A 12,327-nucleotide genomic window follows, 5' to 3' on the forward strand; every position below is an offset into this window, starting at 1 on the left:
TTTTTTAATCATTGGCATTGTGTAAGTACATTTGTAGTTATCACTTGAAGAGTGTGTACTGTGAGGCCATACAATATGCCAAGCACTTTACCTGCATTACTTTGTTGAACCCTTACAACAAACATAGGAACTAGGCTATCATACTAATTCTACAGAAGAAGAAGCTGAACTCAAAGAAGTTAAGCCCTTTGCCCATTGCTACACAATTAGTAAATGGTAGAAGCAGGATTTAAATAATACGTGACTCACAGTACTGAGCTCTTTAACGATATCTGTGACTATATATCACATTTGCTTATTTCTTTCAAGAATATTATTGGGGGCCAGGCGCAGTGGCTCACGCCTGTAATCCCAGCACTTTGGGAGGCCGAGGCAGGTGGATCACGAGGTCAGGAGTTCAAGACCAACCTGACCAACATGGTGAAATCCTGTCCCTACTAAAAAATACAAAAATTAGCTGGGCATGGTGGCTCCAAGGAGCTTTAATCTCAGCTACTTGGGAGGCTGAGGTAGGAGAATTGCTTGAACTGGAACCCTCTGGAGGTTGCAGTGAGCTGAGATGGCACCACTGCACTCCAGCCTGAGCTACAGAGTGAGACTCCATCTCAAAATAAATAAATAAATAAATAAATAAATAAATAAATAAGTAAATAAAAGAATATTATTGAGTTATACCTGGGAATCTGTATTTTTAATAGTTAAATTGGGTGATTCTCCTATGAGGCCTGCTTTTGGAATCATGAAAACACTTCATAATTCATTTAAGTCTTATGTTCATGAAACAGGTTTAAAACAATCATTTAGTGATAAAGTTACCAAAGCCGAGTATATTAAATTAATTTTGAACAAAGGTTTATAGGTTCATTTATTATATATGAATTTTAGTCAAAGGTCAAGGTCCTCCACAGTTTGGCCTCAACTTCCATTTCCAACATTATCTTTTTAACTTTCTTCATTTCAAGTAGATTAACTCTCTGTTTTTCCAACAAGACCCCAAATGTGTTCTAGATTTTGTTCTTTCCCCATGCCATCTGCCTTTTTTGCCAGACCGATGTGCTCTTTCCTACTTCTCCCCACATGTCCGGTTTCTATGTCTTGCATCCTCAGTGAAGCATTTCACAGCAACATATCCATACTCAGATCTTTTGATCTTTTCTTTTTTTGAGAAGGGTCATACTCTGTCTCCCAGGCTGGGGTGCAGTGTCCCAATCATGGCTTACTGCACCCTCGAACTCCTGGGCTCAAGAGATCCTCCCACCTTAGCTACCCAAGTGGCTGGGACTACAGGTGCGCCCAACCAGCTCAGCTAATCTATTATTCTTTGTAGAGACAAGGTCTCATTATGTTGTCCAGGCTAGTGTCAAATTGCTGGGCTCAACGGATTCTTCTGCCTTGGTGTCCCCAAGTACTGGGATTACAGGTGTGAACCACAATGTCTGACCAGATTTTCTCTTTTTTTTCTTTTTCTTTTAGGTTCAGGGATACATATGTAACTTTGTTATATAGGTAAATTGCATGTCATACGGGTTTGGTGTACAGATTATTTCATCACCCAGGTAATAAGCATAGTGCCTGATAGGTAGTTTTGTGATTCTCTTCCTCCTCCCACCCTCCACCCTCGAGTAGGCCCTGGTGTCTGTTGTTCCTTTCTTTGTGTCCCTATGTTCTCATTGTTTAGCTCCTGCTCATAAGTAAGAACATGTGGTATTTGGTTTTCTGTTCTTATATTAGTTTGATTAGGATAATGGCTTCCAGCTCTATCTATGTTGCTGCAAAGGACATAATCTTACTGTTTTTTTATGATTGCATAGCATGTCATGTTGTATTTTTATCACGTTTTCACATTTTCTTTATCCAGTTTATTGTTGATGGGTACTTAGGTTAAGTCAGTCTTTGCTAACGTGAATGGTGCTATGATAAAATACATGTGTATGTGTCTCTATGATAGAATGATTTATATTCCTTTGGGTATATGCTCAGTAATGGGATTGCTGGGTCAAATGGTAATTATGTTTTAAGTTTTTCGAGGAATTCTATTCTAAGTTCTTTGAGGAATCGCCACACTGCTTTCCACAATGGCTGAACTAAAGAAGATCTTTACTTCAGTGGTGTAAACTTGTCAGTACCATATCTGACTTTTAAAAAAACATTCTTATTAGTTAGCTTTTCATATGTCTTTTCCCCAAGACAATTGCTAAGTGCTTTTTTAGAGAGCAGTGTAGCTCATCCGTCTGTGTGTTCTATTCAGCTCTTAACAAGGTACTCAGTTAATTCCCCGGATCAACTGATTTCAAATTCTGAATTGTGGGTACAGGTATAAGCATACAAAAAATAAATTTATTTAATGGATCTGGAATAATTCATATTGCCAAAATACCTCAGTCAGCATGAGTATCAGGAATGAGGTCATGAATGAACTGCTTATTTTAGGCAGACATTAATTCTTTCCCATCTATCTCAACTGAGGGGAAAAAATAGGGAAAGGAAGTAGGGAGATATTCATATGCACCACGTGCCTGGGCATCTTGCCCTTGGTAGGAAACATTTTATGAAAAACCATTTATTTCCTTACTCTGCTCTCTGTCAAACAGCTAGGGAAAATTGTCATTCATTGCTGGAAAGAATTTCTTGTCCATTGTTGGAAGGGATGGAGTTTGGTGAAAGACAGGTGACTGTTCCACCTCTGGTTAGGAAATCAGTTCCTTAGGTTTTTGGAAGGGCCACGGTCACTACTCTGTTAGTATGGGTATAACTTAAATATTCTTTGCCTAATCAAAGAGCATTTAAGCTTTACACATGCTTAAATTTTCAGACTACCAGCACCAGAAGGCCCTTCCCACCACCTCCACGAATTCATTTTTAACATTCAGTTCTCATGCTTCTATGCCTAAGAAACCTTTCCAGACCAGAAGATATTTCTCTCTCTTATAGCTCTTATCACATTCTGCCTTGTACTAAAGCGATTCATGTAATTATTTTCTAATGTTACTCCTTAACAATTTGAGGGGTAAAAAGAGTCCCTCATTTAAAAACCCTCATCATGCCTTGAATAGTGACTTCCACATTGGCTGCTAAATGGATGTTGGCTGAACAAATTTCCCCTTCCTGTTGGTTGGTGGTAGATATTTCTGAAATTCAGATCAAATACTTAATATTGATAAATAGGCGTTCGGGGGAATTTCATTTATGTTGTAAATTTTGAATAGTGACCTTCATGTTACTTTGAAATTCACTTTAAACTTTTAAAAAAATTCATTGTAGATAGAGAAGGAAAAGAGTAACTAAGAGCACAATGTAATCAAGAACACAGTTTAATCAAAGTGATGTTCAATTGAACTGAAAATTACTAATATTCCAACTTGCCATGAGTGGCCTGGGTATAAAATACGTTTTTTTTTTTTTTTTTTTTTTTTTTTTTTTTTTTTTATAAAAGACAGCTTTGTCTGTCTTCATAAATGCTATCACTGATACTTTTCTATAGTACTAATCCAAACAGAACCCTCTGTGGCATTTACTTTTGCTCACCAATTAAAGAAAGCTGGCAGAGGCAAATCATGTCTTCGGAGAAAAAAATGCTTTGAGTTTCCTGATTGTGTGCAGAACCAAAAAATATTTTAAATTGCCTAGATAAATATTCTATTAAGAAATGTTCATGTGTTAGTTTGACTACCCAAAGCATTTTGAACAATATTGGTTAAGTAGTCACAGTTAGTACTTTTTAAAAACAAACTTAGACTCCTCAAGTATGTGAGGATTTAGATATGTGTACAGCAAAGGGGTAATAGTAAAGACAGGCATTTTGACAAAATTGAAAACTGTTGATTATTTTTCACTCAGGCAGATTTGAAAGGAATAATTTGTGGGAAAATAGCAAAAAAATAAATAAATTATTTGCAATAGAAGAGACTGCTTCTCTATGATAATTAAGGAAGAACGGAAGGTAACACTAAAGACAGCCCCAAATGCCTGACCTATCTATTACAGTATAGTCAGGGACCAGTTCTTACCTTCCCTGCTGACCAAATTTCTTTTCTTTTCTCTATGTATTTTTGGCAATAATGTTCTTACACTATATTTCTCAGAGCAAAAGTTTATATTTCAATTCAAAATGATGTTGTATAATACTTTCAGCACTTTTCTACCACAATTATTGTTTGCAAGAGAGACATCAGTTGGGTAATGGCGTTGGTCAAGCATAAAAAAAGGGTTTTTGTCTAAAAGATTATTTAATAGTTATTAGAATTAAGCAACATACATATCAGGGCCTGGTTTGCTGTATCTTATGTGGAACTGCCTTATTCAGACATAGCATGAAGGTTGAAAACCCCAGATACTGGCCTCCTGAGTTATCACCATCAGATGCCAGCTGTGTCTACCCTCTGTCTGGTTTCAATCTTGTGGCCTGTCAAGGGAGTTGAATCTTGATAATCAACTTTACATGGATCAGGAAAGACCTGGTTTTGAGTAATAAGACCTCTCCTCTTTCCAGGACTGAGCTGAAGACCACTGGGCCACAAAGTCAAAATTACTCAAGGGGAACATACGGTTTTTATCTTTCTTTTGCAAAAGTAAGGTGGTTTCAGCAAAGATTCTTTTGCATACTTTATTCTCCAATTTAAGATGCCTTTTTGGTAAAGTTCCACAAAGGAAAGATCTCTGACTATTTGGGTTCTGTTAAGTTGTAATCTCCAATCCATCTTTTGTAAAAGATATAAAGCTTAGTTGGGCTATTTCAGGGTCAAACTTCGCCTTGGAACAAATGTACTGCTCTGAAGTCCCTGCCTCTAAACAATTCACAAATGTAATGTCTATTGCCAGTAAACTTAGGGCAAATGGAAATAGAGTGCCACTCCTTAAGTACCAAATTGGCAGAGATACAAAGGAATGATAACTCCAAGGTTTGGTGAGAGTGTGGGAGTGCAGTCTTTATTAAATATTCTAGAGTGAAATATAATATGGCAAAACATTTCTGGATAGGGAGCCAATATATATTATATCAATAAAAATTAATATTTAAAAATAATATTTACCTAGAGATTTCCTTTTCTAGGCTATATCCAAAGGAAGTAATCTTAGATCACAGATTGATTTGTGACAGGTTTATATATGAAGGCCCTATTAATGATAGCAAAATGCAGGAGACAATTTAAATGCCCAACCAAAGATTGGTTAAATAAATCATAATACCCATATAGACTTTCGCAGACATTGAGAATTATGTGGCAGAATAATATATGTTGATATGAAATTAGTTCTATGATATAGTAAATGAAAACCAGTAATATATAGAATAACATGTAGACTATGATCCAATTTTATATTTAAAAAATTTGCATCATATGCAAGGCCACTCCTGAGATGTTTGAGTCTCAGGAATAAAATTTTTTATGGGGTGCTTGCCTATAAACAATTGCAGTCACCCCAAATTAGTGTGTCAGCATCATACTATTTTTCTAATTTCAAGTAATCTTGAGCAAGAATGCCCTGCTGGCTAGCAGGAGCAATTTGTTCACCAAGCTGTTTTCTGAGAATGAGGGTCTAGCTCTGGGCCAGAGATGACTCCACAGGCATGAGCCCCAGAGCTATTTGGGGCATCTGGCTGACCCCATGCATGGTGGGGAGGAGAAGCAGTAGAGAGTCGGAAAATTTAACAGTGCCTGGGTTTATGTGGGACACTGTCTGGGCTCAGGGTGTCCTACTTGAATAGTATTGCCAGCCTTGGCTTATCCCAGGCACTGAAAGAGGACTTAAAGAAATTTAAGAAAGATGCTTTGGCATTGCAAAATCCAGACCTACCTGGACAGCACTATTGGTCCCAGACAGTCCCAACCACCAGAAGAAAACTTAGACACTTCTGGTGAAGACCCTCCAAAGTTGGGACTCGGAGGGATGCCTAAAGCATGAGATCAGGACAGGTGTTCTTCCCACTGGGGCCTCAGGATGGTACTGATTATGCACAGAGAAAGGATTGGAAAGAGATACATCCACATTACTGTAGTAATATTTCCAAATGCATAGTCAGGTGGTTCTGATTATGCACAGAGAAAAGATATTTCCAAATATGCACAGGGAAAAGATTGGAAAGATATGCACCCACATTACTACAGTAGTTATTTCTACTTCTGGGTGATTATAATTTTCCTTTCTGTTTAAATCATTTTATGATTATTTTTATAATGAAAAGGAATTATTTTTGATTAAGGATAGGTTATTTTTAAGAAAGATGATGTATAAACGCAAATAAGCTGAGATGAAGGTTAAGTGAGAACATTTAGTATGATCACCAGTGGAACTTACCTAAACATGTTTCCCAGTCATAGCAGGTGTCATAGCCACAGGATTCTTTCTTTGTGCTATTGAATGAAAATCTTGCCCTTTCAAGACCCCATTCTAACTGGCGGCCTTCTTGGCAGGAACCAATATGTAGAAAATGGAGTTGCTGATGATGTAAACACTTCTCAGCCAGAAACTTACAAGCGGGTGAAGTAAAGTAATCATTAGATTCTGTGTCAAACACACAGAGATCTTCTGAATGATGGCTGCACAAGAGAGGAAAGCAAGCATTTCCATATGAAGACCAGAAAAATACAGGGGCACGTAACCAATGTAGTATGTTAACTCATTAACACGTTTTCTTTTGCTTGTTTTCCCACTCTGGGCTTGAGTGGGAGGAAAATAAAGGTGTTGATATAACTGAATTTAAAGTGTTTAAGTGTGCAGAAATTAAGTCTTTATAACCAAAATTAGATTTTTTTAATAAACAAAGTCATGCAAACTTAGGACACTGGGTTGAGAATTAAAAAACTTGCTACTCAATGGGGAAGGAAGAATTCAGCAGGGCACAGGAATATCAGTTATATGGAAAATTCATTTATTTCATGTTTGTGCTTCAAGAAGCTCAGCAATTCCATCAAGCTGGTTACGCTAGACTGGGTTTCCCAATTTCCAGACACAGTCTGTAGGGTATCTCTTACCTACAGTCTTCTTCTGGAGAAATACAAATGCATTCAGATCCTGATTGTTTCTGTCCCAGCTGACAGTGGCCTTTTAATTTTGTCAGAATATCTGAAACAAAAGAAAAAAGGAGAGAAGAAGTGCACAGCATGCATTCTAAGTGGTAAGCTTGAATTCAGAGAAGAGGCGGTGGTAAAGGATTCATATTTATCTCCTGGAGTTACAGCATTCATTTTGACTTCTCTAAATATGTTGTCAATAAATATTCCATCTGAAAAGTCCTTTCCAGTGCACATGAGGTGTCATTTTCCAATCTAAAATTGCTATTATGTTCAGATAACTAAAGAAAATGGAACCGTTGAAACTTCTGTTCACTTGTTTTTCAAATATTATTGAATATGAATGATATTCCCAGGACTCTGTAAGGTTCTGGAGACAGTAGATTGAGCATAAACTGACCCAGATCCTGTGCTCACCAAGCTTATAGTCTTGTGGGTACAGATAGACATTAATCAAACGAGCACTAATATACATATAGAATTGTTGCTGTTCTTAGTGCTATTAAAGAGAAGCATATAATAAAAAATTGACATAGCTAGAAAGATTAGGAAAGGTAAAATGAAGAAAGAAAAGTTAGGCTGTTCAATGCAGAGGAAACTTAATGAATGGAAATATTCAAAAGGGAGGCAGCATGTGAGTTTCCTGAAATTGAAAGAATCCAGTGTGGTTGAAGTGCTGAAAAACGAGAGTAAGGAACAAGATGTGGCCAGAGAGGTGGGTTGTGTGATAGGATGTGCAGGGGGCTAACAGGGTCTCATTTTATAAATAGTAGACAGTCTCTGATGTTTTAAGCAGGGAATCATGTGACAAAATCAGCCCTGGATTTTGAAAAAGAAATTAATTCTGGTTTCTGTGCAGAGAATGGATTTGAAGAGACTGGTGGTCAATAGGGCCCCAGGGAGATAATCTATGAGGTGATTGTAACAGTTCAGGTGAAAGAGGATGATAATTTGGACCAAAATTCCAGAGGTGGAAATGGAGAGAAGTGGATAAACTTGAGACACATCTAGCAGGTAAAACAGTGATATTACATATTGTGGGTAAGTTATTAGAGCTGTCAATTATATGTTTCTTGGGTTTCTGATTTGAATAAGGGAATACACATTGGTGCCTTACCTGAAATAGAAAATATTAGAAAATGCTTAGTTTTAGGAAGCAAGGGTGATGACTTAAGAGTTCTCCTCTGTACCTGTTGAATTTATGGTATCTTTAAGACATCCAAACAATGTAAATATATAGGAATTTGGATATCCATGTCTAAATCTCGGTGGCGAAGTCTGTGCTAAAGATTTAAATCTGTTATTAGTCTATGGGGGAATCACTGAAGCTATGCATGTGGGTGAGATTCTTCAGTAGGAGAGTGCTGTGTGAGGCAAGGGGACAGGTCCAAGACTTGGGAAACTCCAGTGATTAGTGTCCAAGCACTGGAGGAACCTGCCAAAAATAGAGGGCAACAGCAAGAGATGTTGGAGCTAAACAAGAATATGAAGCCAAGGAAAGAACATATGCGCAGAAGTTCAACATTGCTGAAGGTTGCTGAGAGGTCAAAGAAGATAAGGAAAAAAAATGTCCATTAGATTTAACAATATGGATGTGAATGACTTGAAAGTCAGATTTTCTTACAAGAATCAAGGGAGAAATGCAGCTTCTAAATGTAGGTATTAATCCCTGCATGACATTCTAGGTACTAGGACATTATGGTGGGAAAAAAAAAAGGATGGAAGGAAGAAGGTAGAGGAGAGAATAGGAAAGGAGAAGAGAGGAAAAATGAAAGAGAAAGCATATTTATCAAATACTTATAATAATGGATTTATAATTAAGGGCTAAGACCAGTATTCTGAAGAAAAGGAACATGGTTTTAGGAGACCCCATCACCATAAAGACCCCAATTGGGAAGAGTAAGGAAGGATCCATGAGGAAATGACGCTTGAACTAAGATGAGGACCTGAATAGTGTGTAGACGAGGGAGGGGGATGAAAATGGAGCGAAACTGGGAGTATATTTATGAAAGAGGGAACTTTTGTTTCTTTGCTCATGTTGAGGCCCACCTAGAGAACCTGGACCTGGGGCCAAACTCCTGAGTCTATTGAATGAAACAATTTTTTTTGGATCCAGATCTGACATTCAGGCATCCCCAGAACCAAAATGACCTTGTGAGCAAGTTAATTGTCAAGGCAGAACTGGAGGCTCAGCTCACACTTTCTCCTCTAAACCTATGAAGTAGAAGATTTGATAAGGAAAGGTGGTTCGTGTTAGAAGCAAAACTAAACATTTAAAAAATGTCTAAGTTTTCTTATTCACAGCTGTTTTCATTTCCTTCTATTACCCCCATTCTATCTGGTAAAACTTGGCCCAGAGCCTTCCTGAACGTGGAGACCTGTAGTTCTGGTTAGGCTTTAGCTACTACGGTTTATATTGAGGTGGGATTGGTTTTGCGTACCTATGCCTCTTTGCCCTTTGTAATTCTACATTTAGGCCAGGGAGGAGCAGCAAGGTGTACATTATTTCCAAAGAGAATCAATCAGCTATCAAGGGGCACAGAGGCTTGCTCTATCACTACAGGTTTACAATTGTCAATGATCTTATGCAACGAATTTGCTCTTCCAATCAGATTCAGGTTGAAGCAGTGCTGGGACTCAGCTGCCTACACTGCCCAGCACCTGAGCAACAATACTCCACACAGTCAGCAAAGTGCTTAGGGCAGGAAGATCCTCTGAAGGGCTACTGGAGGTGTCCAGTTCTTATAGTAAGGAAAAAAGTAACTGTGTAGCATCTCACATCGTCATGAAGCAGAACTTTTTCACATCAAAAGAACTAATAATGTTTCCCTGTCTGAAAATGTCTTTACTTCAGTGTCCAGTTTTATTGATGATTGTCTTTCTCTGTGACTCCCCTCATTTGTCTTTCTGTCAATCTTATTGGAGAAAAGGTATATCAAATAGGCTACCTATTTCCTTTAGCTGTGGAACATTTCCCATTTCTCAGTTTGGATTATAATTTCAATTTCTTATCTAAGGGCACATGTGTGCACATGCATGCATGTGTGTGGCATACACATGTGCTCTATGAAGAGGATACTGCTGACGGTGTCCAAAAGATCTTAACTTTCTGAAGTCTATGGCTTCCACATACATTCATTACACTGACACTTACTTACGTTCCTTGTAATTTATCATTATGATCAGAAGTCTAGTGAAACCAAGACACAATACTTACCTCAAGCTCTCTTTAATTCCTATGAGCTCTCTTTATGGATAATTTTATTTAAGGTTATTCAAAAAGATTAACTTCCCCCCTTTCTTTTACATATTATAAAACCCCAGAAGAGAATAAAGGAGGCAGGATGGCAAAGAGCTTGGGAAATTAGCAGAGTTGTTGCATAGTTACTGTTTGACCCATACTGTCTAAACTGGTGTCTTATTTAGCCTTTCTGTGCTTAAGAAATAGCATGGCTGTAGAGGCCATACTACCAATCTCAGGGTGCACCACCTTATCAGATCCCAGAACACTGAGCTGCTACTCACCTTTTTCACAGGTGAGTGAGTTTGAAATGGGTGGTGTCCAGGAATTCCCCTGGCATGTGTATCTTGATGGCCCAGCAACAACAAAGCCTTTGGGGCAAGTTAGCTCAATGGATTCACCAACTCTATACACTCTCTGAAGTGGTGTAATTGTCAGGACTTCCTGCACAACTGGCTTGATGCACTCTGTCCCTGCAGGAGAGCAACATTTCAGGTGTGTTTAGTGGCACGGAAAAAAAACAACAAATATAGGCAAATTTTATGCAAGTGAAGAAGTGATTTTAATGAGATTCACTTTATTTGTTCAGCTTTGGCACCTCCTTTTGATCAGAAAACCTGGGGGATAAGAATCCCAGGTTTTCCCTCAGACATTTCATTGAAAAATTCCCTTTAGTTTTATTATCTAAGTTTCCCTTGCTAAAGAACTGGCTCCACACACATCCAACTTTTATGAAATCACTGGGACCTTTTCCTTTCAAGAATTTTCTTTTCTCTTAGCCCTAGTGGATTTCTCCCAGTGCAAGTTACCATACTGTGAGTGACGCAGAGGCAGGGCATTCTAATTCACACTGGGCTCAACTTTGCTTCATGGTGTCCCACAATAAGTCTTTGGAGTCCCCATTCAAGCCTTGTTTGAGTCTCATTGTTTACTTTACTCTAGCACAGATACGTGCAGAGCCTAAAGCTCATTCACTTTTTCTCAGCAAAGAATGTGAACATGCTCCAAGGAGTAGTGTCTTGGAGAAAACGACATCTTACATACAATCCCATTTCTGATACATAAAGACTGTAAATATCATCTTGCAACTCAACAATTTGTGCTAAATTGAACATTGGGCAAGGCAGATGTCTGTGGTTAGATGTAGTTTGCAGATTTCCTGGATTTCTTTTGAAGTGCACACTGCACAGTCCTGTGTGTGTGACAGTAATATGTAGGAGCAGGAACATGGAAATATGGAGATATCTGGAAATCCAGTTTCAGCAAACGAGCCCTTCCATTTATTTTCTGCTTCACAAAATCTTTCACTAGAATTACTAAAAACTAGTAAAATGTATTGATCTAAGAGTGTGATTTTACTGTTTCTATATTGGGCACATTCATTCTGTAAAGTAGTCAAGCAAAATGGTTTGCCCAGTTCTCACGTTGGCATTCCACATCCCCTTGTCTCCAGGTCCCATCTGGTAAGCATCTGAAGTACTGGTATCCAACAGTTTCAAAGCCAGTAAGGCATGAAATTTCAGCATCTTCTCCAACCGAGTATAGTTTCTTTTCATTCTACATTAAAACAGAAACTAGAAATTATTAATGCTATGAATAACACTCTCTATGCTCTTTAGGCTCACACTGATCCTTTCTAGCCTTCACTTCTGGATCTCCTCAGCCATTGAGTCCTCTCAATTTCTACTTCCAAAAACCCTATTAAACTTTATAACTGGTCATTCTTCTAATCCATCTCCCTGAATTGATTAGGGTTTTGTTTGTTTGTTTGTTTAGTTGAAAACTTGCCCTCCTGCTGGGAGTGATGGCTTATGCCTATAATCCCAATACTTTGAGAGGCTGAGGCAGGTGGATCACTTGAGTCCAGGAGTTCAAGACCAACTGGGGAAACATAGCAAAACCCTGTCTCCACAAAAATACAAAAAATTAGCCAGAAGTGGTGGCATGTGCCTGTGGTCCCAGCTCCTTGGGAGGCTGAAGTGGGAGGATTACTTGAGCCCAGAAGATTGAGGCTGTGGTGAGCCATGATTGTGCCACTGTACTTCAGCGTGAGGGCGACAGAGTGAAACCCTG

The 12,327-nt window shown here is 38.4% G+C and overlaps 1 protein-coding gene across 1 annotated transcript in view; it reads right to left on the reverse strand.

Moving 5' to 3' along the window:
* Positions 1-12,327, reverse strand: part of C6 (complement C6) — a 69,471-nt gene that overhangs the window by 1,309 nt on the left and 55,835 nt on the right. Inside the window, exons 14-17 of the mRNA XM_017533130.2 lie at positions 11,679-11,811; positions 10,539-10,727; positions 6,975-7,065; positions 6,298-6,539 (exon numbers count right to left, since the gene is read on the reverse strand). Coding sequence (XP_017388619.1) covers positions 6,298-6,539; positions 6,975-7,065; positions 10,539-10,727; positions 11,679-11,811 — 655 coding nt within the window. The remainder of the gene's footprint in view (positions 1-6,297; positions 6,540-6,974; positions 7,066-10,538; positions 10,728-11,678; positions 11,812-12,327) is intronic.

The sequence above is a fragment of the Cebus imitator genome, unplaced genomic scaffold, assembly GCF_001604975.1.
Source record: "Cebus imitator isolate Cc_AM_T3 unplaced genomic scaffold, Cebus_imitator-1.0 Scaffold80, whole genome shotgun sequence".
Lineage (NCBI taxonomy): Eukaryota > Metazoa > Chordata > Mammalia > Primates > Cebidae > Cebus > Cebus imitator.